The 21,885-nt window shown below is 34.9% G+C and overlaps 2 protein-coding genes across 2 annotated transcripts; both read right to left on the bottom strand.

Annotated features, from left to right (window-relative positions):
• Nucleotides 1-191: 191 nt before the first annotated feature.
• LOC145618648 (nicotinamide adenine dinucleotide transporter 1, chloroplastic-like) lies at nucleotides 192-11,386 on the bottom strand. Its single transcript, XM_081673421.1, has 9 exons — nucleotides 10,873-11,386; nucleotides 10,661-10,756; nucleotides 9,779-9,885; nucleotides 6,105-6,153; nucleotides 5,846-5,955; nucleotides 5,562-5,656; nucleotides 2,525-2,613; nucleotides 2,335-2,429; nucleotides 192-729 (listed from the first exon to the last, which is right to left on the bottom strand). The coding sequence occupies exons 1-9, from the start codon at nucleotides 10,931-10,933 to the stop codon at nucleotides 493-495; spliced, it is 939 nt and encodes a 312-aa protein (XP_081529547.1). The 5' UTR covers nucleotides 10,934-11,386; the 3' UTR covers nucleotides 192-492.
• Nucleotides 11,387-12,954: 1,568 nt separating this feature from the next.
• On the bottom strand, nucleotides 12,955-20,338 carry LOC145618203 (protein DEHYDRATION-INDUCED 19 homolog 4-like). The gene is made up of 5 exons (XM_081672984.1): nucleotides 20,076-20,338; nucleotides 19,788-19,933; nucleotides 18,114-18,191; nucleotides 16,706-16,968; nucleotides 12,955-13,559 (listed from the first exon to the last, which is right to left on the bottom strand). The coding sequence occupies exons 1-5, from the start codon at nucleotides 20,140-20,142 to the stop codon at nucleotides 13,451-13,453; spliced, it is 663 nt and encodes a 220-aa protein (XP_081529110.1). The 5' UTR covers nucleotides 20,143-20,338; the 3' UTR covers nucleotides 12,955-13,450.
• Between the last annotated feature and the right edge of the window lie 1,547 nt (nucleotides 20,339-21,885).

Raw genomic sequence — 21,885 nt, 5'->3', positions numbered from 1 at the left:
CCAAAAACTAATGTTACAATTATTGAAGAACGAAAGAAGTAAGGTGTATATTGCTAAGATTAGAAAGCGAAGAGAATATATTTAAAACAGATTGAGACACCACACATCATAGACTCGATAGGTTAAAGAGCTTTATGTACACAAAATTCTCAGCGTAAAACACAAGTACCTCTGCAGCACTCAATACTCAATACTACCAACAAAGCTAAAATCATACTTCTTTCACAGTTTAACATATATTGTCACAGCCTTTTTAAAGTTGATAAATAGCTTTTGTAATTCTATTTTTACATTTTTCATCATCATCATCACTAATAATTAATCCCACCCCTACATTCGGTGAAAAAAATGAGCTTCAAATATATTTTCCTATCTGGGGGTAAACCTAGTTTCTAGGCCACCAAAGAATAGAGAGAAAACTATAGTTGCAGGTTTGGCATATCCACAGTAATTCATCGAGGCAGCAGAACAGGTAAAAACTCCATCTGAAATTTAAAGTGTATGATGTTGTGTGTCAGGTTGAAACATACTGACCAAAGACCGGTGAATCATCTCGAAACTGGTAAAGGTAATCATAGCAGCTGGTGTAGTCCTAAGCAGATTGGTGGCACAACCACGGTAAAATCCAGCAATGCCATCTTGTTGAAACACTTTCCTGACACAATCAGTCACCCCTAAGTACCGTTTCTCTGAATGATGCCCTTGCTCTTGAAGTCGTGATCGAACAACCTGCAAGATAATTTTAATCATATTAGGGTATTCTAACCCAGTTCTATTAAAATGGGCTAAAAAAAACAGAAAAGGGAATTAATTGCAGAAACAGTCCAAGAGATTGATGAGAAACAAAGATCATTATTCATAAGCTAACAGAAGGTTGAGAGCACATTCCATGAGTTGTTTTCTTTATACAGGAAATGAACCTTCACCATCAAAAAGGTTGGTGGAAATATGAACTATTCCAATGCAAATAATTATTCGATGTTAACTAGTACTGTGTTGTTCATCTTCTACGTATTGGTGCCTTGGTGGAAAGGTACTCAAAATTAATGTCAACATAAACTATTCAGCTCAAGAAAAAAAAGAATCGCCCAATGTGTATATCAAGTCAAAGAAAGTAATCAATGTAGGAAGCAATAAAAGAATAACCTATATACTGAACAATGAACAGCATCAATATTACTCAAGCAAGAAATGCAATCACTGACCATCTGACCCTTTTCTAGACATTATAAAAAATCAAATAATTATCCCCCTGAACTTTAAGTGATGTATCACATTTGAAGCTTAAAAATTTACACAACTGCCGGTCAGCCTTGCAATACCCGGTAACCTACAGTAAGCAAAATATAAATCCCTGGACCACCCCATCTTTAAGTGATGTATCACATTTGAAGCTTAAAAATTTACACAACTGCCGGTCAGCCTTGCAATACCCGGTAACCTACAGTAAGCAAAATATAAATCCCTGGACCACCCCATCCCACCCAACCCCCCCCCCCCCCCCCCCCCCCCCCCCCCCCCAAAACAGAAGTCCCCAACTATGCTGAAACGTACATTTGTTGGCTCATCTTTTATCAAGCTATAAATTAATATAAGTAAATACTTCAGAATGTTGAAATAATAATTAAATAAAGAAGCACTCTCAGATGCAATAGTTACTTCAAGTTTTTACAGTAAAAAAAGTTAAAGGATTAGGATAAAAGAATACAAACCTATCAACATACCTAACAGTAAGAAAATAATCACCTAACTACCTAACAAATAGTAAAACTTCCCTTATCTGCCATCCCATTATAGCTGCAACACTTCATTTGTTAGCTTTAAACTGCTAATTTTTAACAGTTCTATAATTTGAACCTACACTATCTCTCCTTCAATCTAAATATAGCATTATCTCCTTTCCCCTAATATACTTTGGAACATAAATGGCTCACATTATGCTTTACTCAATGAGGATAGCCTCCTATCTCCTTTCACACATGCTTTTAGAATAAATTAATAAGTACAAATGGCACACAATATCACTTTCCTAAAACTCCATGTACAGTCAGGTATTTATTCTGGAAGGCTGTAATACAGTTGAATATGTGTTAACCACTAAAAGAGGTTGATAACAGATTACCACTGCAGCTCGTAAGACACACTCAAACCAGCATTCTAGTAAAATTGAATATAAAAGCTAGTTTAGCTAAAGATACATATTGTTTATGTAAAAGATCAATTTCTAAAAAAGTCCTCATCAGCCTAGGGCGTTCTAAGGATCAATAGATAATCGAGCAGAAAGTGCCTGAGCAGACCATCAGAGAAAGTCTTAAGTTTGTAGAAGCATCATACCTCATGAGGATATGTCAATGTAGATGCAAATATCTTCGATACTGATGATGCAATTGCAAAATTACGCGCAGGAACCTTATCAACGGAAGTTTCATCTAGACAAACAAAAAATTGGTTATTTTTCTAACATGATATGGGAAATCTATTCAGCTCAATATCATTTTAAAGTCTAATGAACAAGGTGAAGTACCTTTGTTGGCCAAGTAGCTTTTAACTTGCTCATATATAGGAAATTGGATTGCCACATGACTTACTCCAGCCAATGCAGGAACCAGGCCACTGTTAATCCAAATACACAAAGGTCATCATAAGATAACAACAACGAAAGCAAAGTATCACTCAAAAAGTCAAAACATCCCAGATTATACAAGGACAGTTACATAAAAGGAGTTGCTAACTACAAATTGTGAGTCTTAAGTGACGTCTCTTCATTCAAAGCGGATTGTATGACAAACTATTCTATGCCTTCAGGAATTTTAAGCCAAATTATACAGTATGGTTCAATAATCTGCCTGCTACAGCGCTACACTGCCGCTACTTATCATGAAACAGTGCAGTATTACGTACTGGGATCAACGTTTGAATAAAAATCACCAATAAATGGAGTTGTTCAGTATAAAATGAGTTTGGACTTTGGAGGCTATGTTAAGTACAAAATATAAAAAAAAAAAAAAAAAAAAAAAATCCTCAATTAAGATTTTCAAAAAAACAAAAAAAAAAAATAGCAGGAAGTAGTGCACACCAACCCCCAAAAGTCTTTTATATTTGAACACTGCTTTGCTCGCTCACTCTATTTAATCCTACATTCTTAAAGCAGCAATAAAACCCAGAGTATCGTAATCTTATTGATATGATTTTGAATCTTGAGAAATTAAATATTCTACTTCTGTGCTGCACTTCTTCTCCACAAGTCTTCAAATTTCAAGGTTTTATGTTTCCCTATTCTTATTTATACAGCAAAATTTTAGTCTTTTGTGGTTTTGCCTTCCATTTCAATTATTATACCCCTTGATAATCCAGGCTAAAGATTTTGTTCGTGTGATGGATCACCATACGAAGGTCATTAGGTCAACAGTCAAGAAGCAGCAACCGATGAGAAGGGGACAGCAGAAGCAAAGAAAAGGGAGAATTGAGTCAACAAGCAACAAAAAGCAAAGTGACAAAACTCATTAAGGAGAAGTTAGGGAAAGCAAGCAACAAGCAGTAGCAATGTCTTAGGTTGGTTTAGCTATTTTGGTTAAGTAGTCACATGAAGGCTAATTGTTCCTTAGAAGCTTGACTATAAATGTAGTAGTAACCTTAGTAGTTGAATTATCCAGAAATTAAGTGAGTTCTTCATGAGAGTAGTAGCCTCAAGCTACCTTGAGATTTATAGCCTAAAGCTATAGTTATCCTTCTTTGTTTGTATTCCCAAATCATTAGCAATTATTTACACAAGTTTAAGCCTTAAATTACTGTTCTTTGTGTTAATCTTGAAGTCGGAAATCTGGTCTATAACAGTTCGATCACCAGTTACCTTATTTTATACACATTGATGTCATACTGGAGATTTTTGAAATTTTTATGAAGCGTCTATTTGAAAATTAAGACAGCAGCATTTATGAGCCAAATGCATCAAACTGATAGAGACATAGCAAATAGTAGTTGACAATTCTTTTAAAACAAATCTCCTGATAGGGATTGCCATGTACATGTGAGAAGGATCCAGAAAGGGGGTGCTCTAAAGAGGATCCAGAAAGAATTCATGCAAGTAATTCACATACGAGGAATCAAATTAGGCAATAAAGTAGCTAGAAGATAACTAAAGCCCTGTTCTCTTCACCTTACTCAAATTAAGTTCAGTAAAAATAATATTAGTTGAGTACATATACATTAAGTAAAAACAAAATTTAATCAATAAAATTAGTACATTATAGAAACAATATAGTAGAGAATTAGTAAACATAATTTAAGCTCATTAAAATTAATTTAAATTCAGCAAAAATATTTAAATTGCAGTAAAAATAATTTCAGTTAAGCATTAATAAGGTGAAGAGAGAAGGGCCTAAGTGTATTTCCAAAATAAAAAAATTATTGTAGGCAAATTATGCCTTATTTACAAAAAGAAGATTCATGTTTACATGATTTTTAACACACTAATACTCTCACAAATGAATTGAATGAAATAGGATTGATTATTAAAGATTCATTAGGGTTAGAACTTCGATCAGTACTTTAATAAGAAAAAAAACGCTCTAAGAAAGATAATTGTTTTTGGAATAAGAAGCAAATCAAAAACAACAGGCCAATGGGTATATAAGCCCGAATATCTGGGAAAGAGCACAATGATTGATGGAAAGATCTTTCTGAGCAAACAAACTGTTATGAAAAGAAATTCTTACGCACTGACACTGATCATCAAGTAATATGTATATATCCCACATATATTCTAATGGAAATTATACACTCGTTACACATTAGCATTTTGGAAAAGAGTCATGTGAAAAGGACAATGAATATTAGTGTTGGGCTTTAGAAAATATTGGTGTTGCCCAGTTTGGTTCAGGGATTTCAAGGAAAGAAGGTAATCAACTAGCGTTATTCCCTTTTATGGTGTTGGTTTGTCCAACTTCATCATTCCCTTTTACCCCTATGATTTGCCAACATTCTTCTACTATGATATCCCATTCCCTGGGAATCACCCTCAACACCAAACTCTTCTGTACCAAACAACCTTGCCAAACCTTATAGCACAACACAAAACAGCACCACCACCTAAGCCACCACCCCACTGACGACAACGCCATTGCAGCCAACATACCACCACCCCACCGATGGACACACCACTCGAAACTACCCCATCCCAGTCTTGGACCCCACCCACAAGAAAAGTACCCTTCACATCTCAAAAGCACACCCCCGTTAAACTTTCGACACAAGTTGTCTCGGGTTCCCTAGAACCAAATATTATATTCATCATCAGGTTCCCAAAAATGAGGGATATGCTACTCTAGTATAACATGCAATTCAATTACTTGCAATAAAACATGTAATTCAACTTGGTAGCATTATCTATAAGAAAATACGAAAGAGCAGACGAAAACGTGGGTAAAGCAAAAAACAAGGAACGGAGAGATATTCATTATGTCATCCGATATAAAATAGAAAATTCTGCCGCCGATCACTGTCTTTATTATTCAAAAACATATTTATATAGCATATGAGCTGGTGGAGGTGTAGGCACAAACCTATATAATCCACGAATACCCTCCTCGTGTGCTATTCTCCTCAAAGCAGACAGAGTACTCTTATATGGAACCACACCCTTTCTCATTCCTTGCGTCTGCAAAAGAAATTATAATTGAATACTTAGTGCTACAAGTATGAAATTATGATGGATGCACAAAAGGGGAGGTGGAGCCTCAATAACACTCAGACTATCTAGCATGCAAATGACTCATCATTGACAATAATGAGTAATAAAATGAGAATTCATTATTGCAAATATATATATATATATATATATATATACCTGGAATCTCGTCTTTACAACCCAAAGAGGATTCGTAACAATGATTGTAGCAGCCCCAGCTCCAGAAGCAGCAATCACATTTGCACCCACTGAAAGTTGAGGATTGCCATCTACAAATGCACCACAACTGGATATATGTTACAACTTGGATATAAAGGGCAGGAAACTCAGATAATATATTATGACAAAGCTCTAATTAACATCCGGCATCAAAATAAAGCAATTCCATACTATAAGTGTTTAGAAGTCAGCAACTAACCATCTGAGCCAAGAAGGCTCTTAAACTGCTCGTACAAAGTAAAATACACCTGCAATCAATGTAGATTCAAGTCACTTAGATGAAATCAGATAACAGCAAACAAATGACCAGACAGAATGCAGGATGAATATAATAGACACTCAAAGAACACATGGTCTGGGCCATTCATAATTATTCACGCAGGGTAGCTGGCCCCGAGTGGATTGAAATAAATTTTTTTTTTTTAAAAAAAAAGGTGTACTTAAAAATTAAATTCAACACCTGAAGCCAAAATCTCAATAATGGGGTCAGCTACATGAGCTAAAATTTATCTCCTGAGATCACAAACCATTCTTCTCCCTCTGTGTCCTCTTGAGTGCTATGTGCTCCTACACCCAATTTCTTCATAAAAATCTTGAATCCTCCCATCCAAGTCAACTTAAGTCTCCCTCGACCTCTTCTAAGACTATCAAGATCCCACCTGTCTACTTTCCTTACCAGCACTTCTTTTGGTTTTTATTTCAAATGCTCAAACCAATGCAATACATTCTCCCTTATTAAACCTTCAATATCCGCCACTCCAACTTTTATTCAAATTTCTTCATTCCTACTTTTATCCCTTAAGGTGTTTCCAATTTTCCACAAATCCATCTTAACAGCCACATCTATGCTACACTCATCTTACTAACATGGTCCTCCTTAGAAGCCTAACATTAAGACCCTTATAACAATGTTGGTCTAATAGTTGTCTAATAGATTTACCCTTACGCCAACGGTATGCTCTCAGCACAAAATACCCCAGTGCAGTTCTCCATTTTGGTCCACCCAAATTTAATCCTTTGGTTCACATCTTGTTCTACATCTCCATTTTCTGCAAAATTGATCTAAGTTACTTAAATCAATCGCTCTTGGACGACTCCTTACAGTCCAAAGTTACTTAATCCCCACTTGATTCCTCTTATTGCTAAAGTCACAGTACATGTGCTCTATTTAACTCCGACTAAATTAAACCCATGGGATTCCTCTAATAGAATATAAAACATACTCCTGGGCATCAACCACCGACTAAAACTTTTAGTTGAGTTGGCCCTTTATCATGGTATCAAGAGCTATCTTGAAACAAAGATCACGGGTTCAAATATCATTTCCCCCCCCCCCTCCCCCTTTTCAAGTAGAATATTTCGCACTAGGATAAGGAGGGCCCATGCCGCATCCACAATTCATGCGGTCATGCCCAATGAGCTCTCATGTGATGGGGAGTAATAGAGTATATTTTTGGACCTCAACCATCAGAGCTTTTGGTTGAGTAGTCCTTTAACAGTCTCCACTGTAATTATAACAATTTAAAATATATAATTCCTCCAATCCTCTATTATTGCAACAATTACCATTTTAGAAAATTTTACTAATATTGCAATATTACCATATTTGTACATGCTTTCTCTCTATCTTTATTTTTTTCTATCTCTCTCCTCATCTTCAATTACGTGTCTTCTCTCCTTGTTGCAACATTAGGGGAATGGAAGAAGTATAAAATTTCTTTTAATAAAAACATACCAAAATATTGCAATGATGATGAAGACACTCAGAACCTGCACTGTTCAGTTTGGATGCTTAAAGTAAAACTTCTTATTTGCATTAAGCTTTGGAAAATCATAAACCAAATATATGAAATTTTCCTCATATTCAGTTCAATAGAAATAAGCTTGGATTCAACATATGTCATTTCATAAACAGACAATTACGCAAATATTAATCTCTCCACCTGACAGAAAAATTAACTACATGCATCACTTAATTTTACTGACAGGAATTGACGACGACTATGAACTGCAAAATTTGTACTGTGTACCCTGCCATGCACAGTTAAAAGTAAAACGGTGAGAGAGAGAGAGAGATAGAAGGGGAAGCAAAAATGAATCTGTTGAGATGGATTTACAGAAGATTTAAAACTGTAGTATTGAGAAATGAAGTGCCTCAACTGGCTCCACAGTAATTTTGACAAGAAAATGGTTATAAAACACAAGCAGATTACTCCCCCATTGAGCAGGAGCAAGTTAAAAAATTATAAGGGCAAAGGCTGAGATTTTGTTGATGGATAATGGCTATATTATATTCTTTTGATGGCAAGCCTCGCTTGAAGAGCTAGTTTCACAAATGAAGAAGCAAGGAAGAATTATTGCATGGTCCTAGACTCCTAGATGAATGCTTCCACAGTTCGACCTGACACAAGTCACAATAAGAATTTCACCAATTATCTTTTGAAAGATAACAGCTATGTCATCGTGAGAGAAAAGAGCAATGGTCTATGATCTTGCAATACGGCATACGGTAGGTCAGCCTCCAGAGACTACTGAAACGTCAAACTGACAGCAAGAGAGATCAGCTGTCATTTAAAAGATAGGAAATATATCATTGAGGGGTACAAGAGAGGTTAGAGTAGAGTTGAAATACGGCCCCCTTTAACAATTTCCATTAGTTCTTATAGGTCAAATCTTGAGATCTTGACAGTTCTATCAGAAATTCCATGTTAGCAACTTCTCATTTACCACTGACCATAATTCAAGCTTATGGTTTAAAAAACATTTTCCTCCATGGTCAATATCTCAAAATAACTTTCCAATCAGTTTCAACTTGTTCAGTAAGGCAATATGGCTCAACAGAGCAAACACTTCCCAGTCCCACTCCTGGAAAATCCTTATGGGATAGTCATCATTGTTTATGACTGAAGTATCATCGATTTCACCAAAAAATAGTCTCAGTTACATTACCTATACCTTCATCTCACTTAATAATAGATCAAAAAAAGCATAGACTCCATCTGAGTTAATAGGTGATGCATCCTAATAGCACCCTACCATACATGCAGACATGATAACTTTTGAATTGTTATTCACACAAACTCTATAGATCATGTATGCACAATGATTTTCCATATCAATATTAATACCGATAAAATAAAGCTATTAGGTTATAGATAAAGTAGATGAGCGATAAAGAATCCTATTAGCATCCCACATATGAAATATAATTCAGAGTAGACAAGAAAGAGAAAATTTGTCCAGCCTAACCAGTGTTTGAAAAAGCGCGCCTAGGCGCTGAGGCACAAGGCGATAGGGGTAAGCGCCTTTTTGGGTCTAGGCGAGGCGATTTTAATAAGGCGCACTTGAGGCGCCCGAGGCGCACCTAAGGCGCACTTGAGGCGCCCGAGGAGCACCCAAGGCGCACCTGAAGCAAAATTCTGCCAACTGTTTATATAGTGCGCCTCACTTCAAGGAGGCGCACTTAGGCGCGCACCTAGGCGCTGCATAGCCCTTATCGCCTCAGTGCGCCTTGAGCTTTTTTATACATTGAGCCTAACAAGGGCCAATGTCCACGTTCTGCACCATTAAATTCACTGGGAACTTCTTAACACATCATTTCAAGATGTATAGATCAATAAAAGTATCAGGAAACTAAAAGCTTAAGCCTTTCATTCAACCACTTCTGTTTCACATGATTTTTATCACATTTGAAAATCTACAAATTACAAAATCAAACTTTATATTGAAACATGAGCTTGTCTCATAAAATTTTACTTAACTGTGTTTAATAAACATTCACAACGATAATTTGTCTTCAGAGCTACCATGAGAAATTGCACTCGCAAAAAATATAAACCATGTTTTAAGTATCCTGAAAACTGTGCTACTTACTGCCCAATTAGGAAGCAAAGCCAAGACAGTAGGAGAGAGACCACGATACATTCCACGCAAGCCCTCTTTATAAAATATATGTTCTAAACTAGATACAATGATGCTACCTGTTTGAAATGAAATTCCAACAGTCAGACATTGGACAAATAAAACAGATGAATTAAGAATGTTGATTGCTAAAGAAGCCAAAGCTTTACAAAGGCATTTCACACGCGTAGGGAAAATAATCATTAACAAGTTAAGAAGCAGTAAACAACCTTACAAAGAAAACCTAAGAAACAGTAGTAAAAAAATTGAACAGAGGAATTTACACAGGACACCTGCAAATGTTTAAGAGAATTTTAAAAAGGCATGCAATTCCCACCTTCCCGGTCTACGTTCTAACAAAAAGAAGATGACATGCCCTTTCTAAGTATGACAGGCATTTAGCAAAAGATCAAACTTTCATTTGTATCTATATTTCTCTATAAACCATCACAATCGGCCACAAATTTATCCTTGAATTCCTAAAATCAATCCAAAATCACATCCTTCGACATCAGCTATCAATCCCAAATAGAAGTAGCAACAAACATGAACCAATCTTCTTCTCCTAATCTCCAATTTTGCCTACACTGTAATCTACTGAACTGGCATATAACATAAGAACTTATAACTAATCCAAATTATTTATCTCAATTCTCATCAAATATTAAGAATTCATTTGAATTCAAACAATTAGTCTAGCCAACATAAATCTAATTCCACAATTTAAGAAATTAAAAATTCAAGTGTTATTTTAATCATCAAATAAATTCAAACACTCATTAAATATAACTTCCTTAAGCATAAAACACTAGAAAAAATAATATTTATATCATTTATTGCATAAAAAAAAAGTACCTTTTGCTGGTCCATTTCCAAGAGTGGAAAGGCCATGAACTTGAAGTCTAGTTTTAATAACATCTAAAGGACAAACAAAAGAAGCTGCAATCACACCTGAAAAACACAAATTCAAAAAAATTAATCAAAATTCTCCCTCAATTCCAAATCAACAATCCAATAAAAAATTCGCGCTACTCCAAAACTCAAATCAACCAATCCACAATCAATACCAGCAGCAGCACCGGCACCGGCATTACAAAGCATCGAATTATGAGAATCGGCAACCGCCATTACAGTAACAAAATCGCTGAGAAAAATCAAATTGAAATCTGCAAATCTCTTGAATTTGTGAAGAAAATGATCGAATTCCACAACAATCCTCCCTGAAGAGGCAGATTATCGAGTTACAGCAGACTTGCATTGCCAGGAAAAACTACAAAATAGTAGTCAACTTCAACTACTATGAGTGGTAAATTGACTCGTAAAAATTCAATTCGAGATTTCTAGAGAGAGAAAGAGGATGAAAATTAGGGTTTCCGATGAGATCGAGGTAGTGAGAGGTTTTTAGAGAGAGAAAGCTAAAGGAAGAGCTTTCATGGCGTCGGAATTAGAGGAGAGAGAAAATCATTGAATGAATGAATCTGGTTAGAAATTCAGTGAAGATGGAAAACTGGAAATTGCAGAGAATTTTCAGAACTTTTTGGTTTTTTTTTTTTCAATTAAACTAAATTTAGATTAAGTAAATAAATTTCAGGTAGTTGGGAAATTCAAGTAAATCGATTCGCCACGGCTGGGCCCCATGGGTGGGGCCCACCCACTTTTAATATGTGAGGTGAATAGTCACACGTACGTCGTCGATCACGTGGTGCTGGAAATTTCTTTATTTGTTTTTTTTTTTTTTTGGAGTAGTTTTTTTAGTGAGGGTATGTTTATATTTACTGAATTGAGTTGAACTGAATTAAACTAAATTGATTGGAACTAAACTGAACTGAGCTAAAATGAATATTTTATGAGAGAGGGAAATTAGGAGCTGAAGTGAACTGAACTGAAATTAAGTAAATATGAACAGGCCCTAAAACTTGTGGGTGGCTGCTGTAAAAGAAAAAAGTATTGTAATTCTTATAACACTAACCGAGTAATCCTGTAATATTGGCAAAGTAACCCTTATACCATTGACTGAGTATCTCTTACAACACTAACGAAATAACCTAAAAGGTGTGACTTGACAAATAGTATAAGAATCTGTATTTTTTTAATTTTTATATTTATTTTCTATTTTAATTTTTGGTTTGGTGTGTGAATTGTGGTGAATGTGTGTTTAGACATCAACGTCAAGGGAGCCACTAGAAGGAGTTGGAAGAGAGATTATCCATTTCTTGAGTAGTGATTATTTACTTTGACTCCGTTGCAATTTTTGGATTGTTTGAAGTTGTGAAAAAATTAGATTCGAATTTGGATATGATCAAGAACATCCACACTTTATGTGTCTTGTATTTATCGTGAATGCTTGAGGTTGATATCTTCTTATTCACAATTTTGTAGCCAAATACTCTACCCCTTGCCCCTCCATATTCATTTCAATTATTATCCTTGTCTAGTTGTTCATAAAAATCTGTTTGTTATTTTTTTTAAGGTGATATAATATAACGGAATGTTAGAGTAGTCTAAATATATTATTTGCTGTAATTAATCCACATAGGTAGAATAGAAAAAGTTAGATTAGTTTATATAGCTTGATACGTTGGAAACTTGGTCCCACTAAGATAAATTAGAAGTATTTTGTTTAATATAGTTTGGAACAAGTATATAAGTTTGATTCTTCAAAATTGGAATCGTTAAAATATTTCATACAAATGAAAAAAGCTCATTTTTCATTTAAGTTGAAAAAAGCTCATGTAACCCTCGAAATCGAGTCACTCAAGTTTTAAAAAAAAAAAAAAAAAAAATACAAAGGATAATGATATAAACGAGATTTGATCTTAAATACCACCCTCAATACTTTTACAATCAAACTAATTGGCATCCACAAAGACTTACTCCATAGCTCGAAGTGAGTGGATGTTGTAAACTTGTAATTTGTGATATCAAAAAAATGATGAGGACGTTATCAAAAAAATGAGAATGGTTTTGTTTCCTCACACTCACACTCACGTAAACGTTCTATGGAGTACTAGCTTGCGTATGCCCCTAATTTGCCAAGGCCTGCAATATTGCTCAGTTAATTGTTAGCCTCCTTTGAATTTTTCAAGGCATAACAATAAAATCCAACAAAAATAAACACTCGATGATGATAATTATCTAGGAGTTATTAGTGAGATGAAAAGTAATTCCATACCAAGTAAAGAAATAACTTCATGACTAAAATAGTTATGTTAGGTCACAATAAAATACTATATGATCATCTTATACAACGCGATGTCAAAGCATAGGAATAGAGACGAAAGATGAGATCTAAGGCTGCCACTCTACAATCTACACCATATTTCAACCTTTTTCTTACCACATAATTATGTTGATATCTTCTAAATCACATCCCATACAAGTACAAACAGCCAATCCACCACTATATCACAGTAAATACATTGTTTCTATGTGCAATACATGCTGTAGCTTGGTTTCTTCATCTGCAATACATTGTTACATTCTTACATTGCGGATTGCAATACATGCTGTAGCCTGGTTTCTTCATCTGCTTCACTTATCTCAGTGATATCATTGCTGATTTGAAGTTACACGGATCGGTCCATAAATAAAACAGCTGGAGCATTCTTCCGCTAGAGCTGAGACAATCGCCACCCAAAGTCACCACTATAAGTCATCATCAAGGATAGTAGAAAATACAAGCGACTGCATAAACTTGCATTTTTGTGCGTGCTCCTCCTGCTTCTCCTCAGATATAACAAAGTTTTTCATCCCCCTACCATTACAAAAATAAGTCAAAAACTGATTCAGATTTTGGTAAATTTAAAAACATTTTTGGTAAATTTAAAAACATTTCAGTAACTACGAGATATTATACCAACAGATAGTCTAACATGTGGGATTTCCCAGTTTCTGCAAAAATGAGCAAAGCAAACATGACACTTAGAAAATGCTAAATGCTGTAGGCTTTGGCCTTTGAACTGACGGTATAACTCAAAGTGACAAAGGCCCAGAAGCAGCACTATCTATTTCTAGATATGTAAAAAAAACACAAGCCAGTCCAATGGATATCTTTCTCCTAGACCTGTTCTTCTAGACATGCACTAAATAACAGGTAACTATTGCCAAACATAATGATGGGGAGTTTTTTTAAAAAATATTCAGGTGATTACTCCATCACTAAACTCCCTGTTACGTGGAAACTAATGACGAGACAATTGCAAATAATAGTGACTGGTCCAGAAATATAGCCTGTGACACATCATTTACAGGGGGATATTCATCAGCTCAAACAATTTTAAGCTGCCGCTTTGGTTTCCTGGGAGGGTAAAGATTATATTCTATCACAGTAAGCTGTACTGAAATCATACTTCAGAAAGATCTCACAGTCACATCTTTCTTATATGGTTCAGCTAATTCTTCAATGTTCTGCCTATTACCAGTATCTCACGTTTTAACAATATCAAAATGAATTCACTAGGGAAAAAAAGCTGAAGTGCATCAACTGCCTTAACATGACCAACATTTTGTCTACTCTACTGGCACACATCAATAAAAGTTGCCAAGCACTTTAAAATAGATCAACTGAAAAATGAGCTACAAAGAACAAAGATAATATAGCAGCCTAGTCCAGATTGGTCACACACTCACACTATAAGAGGTTTAATAATAGCCTGAAGAAGCTATCACAAGCACTAGGAACACAAATATCTTAATTTTTTTTTTTTTTTTACCCAGCAGAGAATGAAAAAAAGAAACTGCAATTTCAAAGTCCAAGATTTTACAAAACTGAAAACATATACCAATGAATTTTTATTTTTTTTTTAAAAAAAAAAACCAAACTAGATACCCATTTTCTGTATGGATAGAGCCCATAGAGAAAATAAATCCTGGAGAATTGAAGTCTTCCGGAGACTTTGCTTATCTACAGCTTCGGTATAATCACCTTTATACAGCAGAGTACAACGTAAGTCAACCCCAATGTTCAAATACATGCCTGACTTTACTACTCAGAAGCCTAACACTGGCCACAATGCTGCTAAAAACACTCATGTCAGGGTAAACTTAGGTTAGGTGTCCTGTATACTGCACCCTCTTCAGTAGTAGATTACAACAGAACCACAAATAACTCTTAACTCCGTGACAGCCAAATATGAATCAATTAGGTAGCAAGATTTGATTTACTGCATTTATAATTTGCAGCAATTTTTGGAGGGGGTGATTTAAGAGGTTTCTATCACTTGAAAGAAATAAGTTGAATAACAGGCTTGTTGTTAGATAGCAGCTGAATACAAAGGCTATATGCACCAAATGACATGACTGGTACAGAGAGTAGTAGGGAAAAGGACTGAAATTGCGGCTAATTGGAGGAGGGGTGATGAGTTCAAAATAACAATTCCCTTTTACTACTTCTTTCCTCCCCTATATATATATATATAATGTAACATATAGAATATCATTACTTATCACCTACAACGATTATGGTTCCACAAAAGCAAAGAAACACATACATACATACCTTGACTCGAACAACAGTTCATATTGTTCAAACTTCACTTAAAAACAAAAATAGATATCAACAAACAGTCAAGCTGGAAGTCTTTTTTTTTTTGACGGGAGTTAAGCTGGAAGTCTTACTCATTCAACCATCCTCCTTAAGAGGGTATGATAATCACAAAACCATCATCCTTAAGGGGAATGATATTGCCATATGAAATCTTTCCAAAGCTACCTTAAAGCAAAACTTTACACGAATTCTCTCTGTTAAATGTAAGCTTTGTCTTTCAGTTCAGTTACTTATTACTATTCTGAAACATTAAACCCTCCTACATATCTTCTATATCTATCTAATTATGAAAATACTAAGAGTACTATTTTTGCTACTTTTAGCCTTTTCATTTCACTAGTCCCATTATCCAGGAAAATCCCAATGTTTTATAGCACATATTCTCCTGTTGAGTTCCCATTACTCTTAGTCGTCTATAAGGCCCTTAAAACCCTTTCTGTTGTCTTATGTGAAGCTACCCACCGAATTTAGCAAGAAGTTCAGCCTTAACAATTCTCCCAGGGAAGAGATTAGCCCTGGAGCTGTATTTTAGTTTCCATGATTATTTCCAATTTCTGAAACATTGCTTTCTGGTCTCCATTATATATCTATTGAATTTACAAATATTTATGTTTAGAAATTTACCTGTCCTGCTGATAACACCAATATGTGTATCAATGTACTTTTTATCACAAACAGTCCATACAAAACTCTTTCTGCAGAGTAGAAACACACATACACACAAAAAAGTAATCATTTCGTTTTTCACTGTAAGCATGTCCCCACTGTAACCCATTCAAGACTAAGGCCTAATATACACTTCAATTAAAGAGTAGGAAACCACGAACCACATTATTACCATCTTCTAGCATTTCGTGAACTTTTAAACCTACATCGCTGAGATCTGGCATATCGAATGACCATAAATTATCTTGCTCCTGACTCCTGACAATGACAGGAACTTTATGCTCTATACCCTTCTTCTGGGTCTGATTCTTTTTTATATTATTACTATTTTTATTACTTTGGAATAGCATAGACTATTGGACTTCATCTAACATGTCATACATCATCCACGAGAATTAAAAGCTAGCATCAGTCGTTAGAGATGCATTATCACCCAGAGTCAAAAGAGTATGAGAGGGGCATGCTACACATGATTGGTTGCTTCTAATTATATACCAGGCATAGAAAATTATCAGATACAATGCCATAAAGCAGGTTAATGCGACCAAGTGAGGCATGAAAAATTGGGATCAGAATAATATTAACATCAGACAACAGCCATGTAACATATCTACCAAATTGAATCAAAGAAGAGAGAAGTGCATAATCTTTAAACCATGAGTCAGGGAAATAGCCCTAATATCTCTCACCTTTCTAGTGTATCCTCATCCACAACTTCCTCTTTCACAGGTACCTCAGCTGAAGAACATGATGGCTTACTTTCAATCTCAGAAGTTGTTGAATAGCTACGGACAAATGACGAGAGCAATTGATCAACAGCCGCATCAGAGGAAGAAACTACAGGTGAAGAGCTCCCTAGAAGACATTTCAAACTTCTCTCTAGCATTTCCTTCTTTAATAAAGCAAGAGTAGACTGAGAATCACCATGACTATGTCTAGTCTTGCTCCCGCTGTAAGTACTCAGTCAAGGAAAAATTCTTCATATTAAGGTGAGAGATGAACAACAATTAGTATAAATTTTCAACTGGAAAAAATAAGAGGTATAAGATCATCCTATGAGCTCAAGAAGTCAAGCTTTTTCCATCTAAAGCAGCACAGACAAAAAATTTGAATCTAGGGATTCCCTAAACAAACGTTTGTGAGTTCATAAGCTGCAATCCTATTCTTTAAATGCTGTAAGCACAAACAATCATTCAAGTAAGAAAGTCACAGTCCACAGATGCAATGGAGTACATGTAGTCTGATTAGTATTTGAGATCACAGACAGTACAAAATTAGCTCAGACTTACACTTGCTAACCCTTGCATGAATGGGCCTACTTCCATTGAATATACTTCCTCTTTTCACACAATTCTCTTCAACCACATATTGTGATTCATACGTAAGAGAAAGTGTAGTCATGTGGGGTCTCATTATATTCATCTTGGTAAATACTCTCCTAGTACTATGTATCAACTTATTATAATCTCTACTCTTATAGTATTAAAGATATATAAGGTTGAAAATGTACATAGTTAACCTTAATTATTTTCTTTTTATTTATTTATTTATTTATTTTTATATCAGCCTTAATGCAACCAGTAGTTTCTTCCTGGGTTTACATACGCATAAATTCTTAATTAAGTGTGCATTTTGTTCCACAAAACCATGTTACCTAATACCACAATAGGTCACATCTTTCTCCCCGTGTCACCTGTTACATGATGGTGACTCCACCGCATTAGAATTTTTTTAGGCCTTACATTCACTCTTGTATTTGAATTGACCAAATATATTTTAGTAATTTATTATGCAGTTCATAGAGCATGGTATCTCAAGTAACTTTGTGTTCACCAACTATGTTACCCACCCATATCATGATAGTTTTGGTTATTAAAAATATGGAGTACTTATTTAAAATCAGAAATTGTAAATAAGGTTTAAAGCTATTAATGTGAACTTTTTGAAAGAATTCACACTGTGTTCACTGTGATCCTTTCTATTCATTTGTCAAAAGTTGTTTTCATGATAACATGACCGGTTTCGCAATTTTTTCTACTCACAGTGTACAAATTATTTCGAAAGCACAACAATCAAATTAATGAGAAAAAAGGATATCTTATAGATGTTTTCATGCTGAAAAGCTATGTGCTCAACCAGGTCTGCTCCAACGCTTGTGCCACACATGGGACAAACCTGTCAAATGTGTCAACATTATTAAAATCTACACATCAGAGTTTGTAGTGAAAGAGAAATTAGCAAGTTGCAATCTTTCACTATGATTACCACAGGTAAATAGGCCATGCAATCATGTGACAATTAAGTTGAAAAAAGTTTAGGTTTAGCCTATAGGGGTAAATTTATGCATGCGACGACCAAGAACAAGGCTCATAATACATATACACAACACAGGTAGATAGGCCATGCAATTTTGTGGTAAATAGTAGAGAAATATACATACCATAGGTATAAACTATAAAGCTCATGCAATTTGGTGGCAAAGAAGTAGAAAAGTTTAGGCTTTGCATATCAGGGTAAACTACGTGGGCTATTGCTGACGTGCAGTACTGCCCACAAGGCTTGCACGTGTGGCAAAGATCAGTAGCCTTGTTTGTCATTGTACAATTTTGATCGGGCTTTAAAAAAAATTAATTATTTGGAAAATACTCCAATTACGACTATCTTTTATGTCAACCTTGCATGTTTCATCTACTATCGCAAGCTTTTTTATTTCAATAGCGGTTGTAATTTGAAAAATTGACAAGGGAACTAGTGCAGGCTGCAGGCAGTCTGGGCACATAATTTGCACTTGAATAATCAGACTGTGTCTACTACAATTCTACCACATCTCTCTCTCTCTCTCTCTCCCCTCAATTCTCAAACAAAACTACCAAAACACACAAAAATCCACCTCATTTCATTTCCCCCCTTTGAATTACAAATTTCTGTACAATTAAACAAGAAACCTAGTTAAATCCTTCCTTAACCTTCCCTCAAAACCCCAAAAGTTCCTCTAAATATTGTTCAATTTCCTGTAATTTCCATCAAAAATGCTGAAAGAAATTTTGAGGGAGAGGCACACAAAAGAGAGTGTATTTCACAACTTTAGCATTTCTCATAGCCTTTTTACAATTAAGACCATAAAAATTATAGCTTTCTAAGCAAAAAGCCAAAAAGACATTGTGCATATCCCTCAAGCCTATATAATCCTTAACATTTAACAATTTAATTATGCATCAAAGCAATCTTGGTGGATAAATATATATCCACAAAAGCTAAAACTAAAAGGGCAGGAGGACCTCACCTTCCTCAGGACCTAGCCATTAGGACCTAGCCATTTATGGAAAATTCAAGCCAATCCTTAAGGCAATAAAATGCCTATACCCAAACTACACATCAAATTCATAACACAATATACAATAAAACACATTGGAGATCAATTTTATGGTAATTTCTCATAACAAAAGATGAAGTCAAAAGTCAAAACCCACTTAAAATCCCTCCCATCATAATTCACTATCTCAGTATTCATCATCAAATCAATTTTAGCCTAACTGTAATCTTCAAGAAATCCCAAACTAATTTTCCCGGCAATGGGCCTATCTATAATACCGCTCGATGACTAGGAAGCTAGCAACATGATAAAACAACAAGACGAGAACTTCCATAATACACTCAGCTTAATCCATCTCATATCATATAAAAAGAACACGAAATCACAATCATACAACCTACAATTAGCAGTCAATCAAAGTAATTGAAATAATTAACAAACAGCAGAAAACAGCATACCCCTCGTTTAGATTCATCATAATGCTCCTCTTCAATATGACAGCATAATCCAACAATATCGAAATCCTCAGAACAAAAGGGGCATGGATAATCAACCTCAATATCATCAGTATCTCCATCAAATTCTTCATATTCCAATAAATTATCTGAACAACAATCAAAAATTAAAATTCAGAAATACCCAGAAAAATTCAACATAAACCCATTAATTATAACCAAATTGAACTCAAATAACACCCAAAAAACAGGGATTAAAAACACCCAATTCAACAAAGTTTAGAGCTTTACCAGAGTAAGACTGATTGTACTTGGAAGAAGAAGTAGAGAGGGAAAAATTCCAAGTTCGATCACCCATTGATAAATTAATAAACAAAATTAACTGAAATTTGGGTAATCTGTAGCAATAGGTGTGATTGAATGCAAAAAGGTTGAATATTTAAACAAGTCAATGCGAGGGTTTTGAGTATTTCCTTTTTTTTTCCCGAAGATGTGTAATTGTGGAAATTGGGAAAGAAGAGAGAGAATTTATGAGGCCAAAGCCGAGGTAAGGGGCTGTTTCTATACTTAGCCTCCACGGCTTCTGATTTGAGGGAAAAGACTTTTTTGCGACGATTCTTAGTTTATTTTTTTATTACAAGTGCTTTGTTGTGATAAATGTTTTTTTTTTTGTTTTTTCAATTTATGGATAAGTAAAAGGAAAAGGATTAGTCGTATAAAAATTTTTAAAAAACAAAAGCATATACTTAGGACTCCTTTTTTACTAGGGGCAGTGTAAAAGGTTCTAAGGAAAGGATAGGGACCATAGGGTACAAATGTAAGCAGAAGAGTAACAAAAAGAAATATTCATCGACATTATGCCCAATATTTGCAGTCTATGCTGTTTTTTTGGATTCTCGGTAAACATGTCGAAATTTCTAATGGGGCAATTTGCAAAGTAAGATCTTGATATCTTCCATAATGTGATCAATCTGCTATGGGACTTACCAAATGACCAAATAGCTTTTGCTGCATTGATAACTAGCAGGTGGTCCCTTTCAATGAGAAGACTTTGTATTCCCTATTGAAGGACGAGGATGATCCCCTTGTGAAGACTTGAAGTTTATGTTATGAATACATTGTTGTTGGTGCCAAGGTTTAAAGTTTGGACTGTAATGGGTGTGCGGTCACTATCTCTAATGATGACTCTAGTCATTGTTGAGTTGTTTTTTTATCAAACCATCAAAATTGAGTTTGGAAGGGTTGAGAGGTGGAGCTTCCCTTATGTCTAATTGGGGGTTAGGAGGGTTTGGGTGACGAAGATGATGGGTTTGGGATCTGAGCTTACAAAGGTATCTATGTGGGTGCAATAATTCTACTATTTGAACGCAAAGTGCGCTCAGTGGAAGCTTCGGGAATGTTTTAGTCTCATTCTTGAAAATAATTAAGTTTCATTGAGGTCTCTAGCGATAAGCCGAGGTTTATTACGAATGGAAGCATGCAAAATTTTAAATTTTGCCACTGTGAAAAAATTTGCCATTGTAAAGGATCCAATCTTACATATACAAACGTAAAGTACCAAGGTTGTACTGTCCAACATTCCTAGTAATATGCATAGTGTTACATCATAAATTGCTCGTGTTTCAAAATAAGGTCAACGAAAATTAATTTAGGTTTACGACATATTCATACATCGCCGTTACAACCTTGAGCATCTAGAAATAATTGAAGGGAACACCTATAATGATAAACTAGTTATTGGCCCGGGCGATGCCCCGGGTCATTATAAATTCATTACTTTAATCGAACTATATATATTTTGGCTTGTTTGTATTGAGAGATTAAGTGGTGGTTTTATTTATTTATTTTTTATATGGTAGCTTAGTAGTTTGTTGCTTGTATGAGTTGGTTTGATTATAAGAATAATTTTTTTACATTAAAATCATAAAAATATGATAAATCAAATCTTTATAAATTTGATGTCAAAATATATACGACTCCATAATGCACAAAAATCTTTTACTCTATGATTACAATTTTATGAGTTAATGCACAAAATAAAAATGGAGTAATTTTTAATTTCTTACAAACTTTATTATTATGTAATTATTAAGGAGTTATA

This window comes from Chenopodium album, chromosome 26 (genome assembly GCF_948465745.1).
Source record: "Chenopodium album chromosome 26, dcCheAlbu1.1, whole genome shotgun sequence".
NCBI classification, from domain to species: domain Eukaryota; kingdom Viridiplantae; phylum Streptophyta; class Magnoliopsida; order Caryophyllales; family Amaranthaceae; genus Chenopodium; species Chenopodium album.
Note: the sequence above shows the minus strand (reverse complement) of the source record. Positions and strands in the feature narration are given on the sequence as shown.

What these genes read in the sequence shown, in the direction of transcription:
- LOC145618648 (XM_081673421.1), bottom strand. Translation starts at nt 10,933, where the DNA reads ATGGCGGTTGCCGATTCTCATAATTCGATGCTTTGTAATGCCGGTGCC. An exon ending in GAGCCTTCTTGGCTCAGATG is followed by an intron (nt 5,956 to 6,104) that starts GTTAGTTGCTGA and finishes GTGCATTTGTAG; the next exon opens with ATGGCAATCCTCAACTTTCA. An exon ending in GGTATTCGTGGATTATATAG is followed by an intron (nt 2,614 to 5,561) that starts GTTTGTGCCTAC and finishes TTGGATTAACAG; the next exon opens with TGGCCTGGTTCCTGCATTGG.
- LOC145618203 (XM_081672984.1), bottom strand. Translation starts at nt 20,142, where the DNA reads ATGGGTGATCGAACTTGGAATTTTTCCCTCTCTACTTCTTCTTCCAAG. An exon ending in GTACAATCAGTCTTACTCTG is followed by an intron (nt 19,934 to 20,075) that starts GTAAAGCTCTAA and finishes ATTGTTGTTCAG; the next exon opens with ATAATTTATTGGAATATGAA. An exon ending in AGCATGAAAACATCTATAAG is followed by an intron (nt 16,969 to 18,113) that starts ATATCCTTTTTT and finishes CTGAGTACTTAC; the next exon opens with AGCGGGAGCAAGACTAGACA.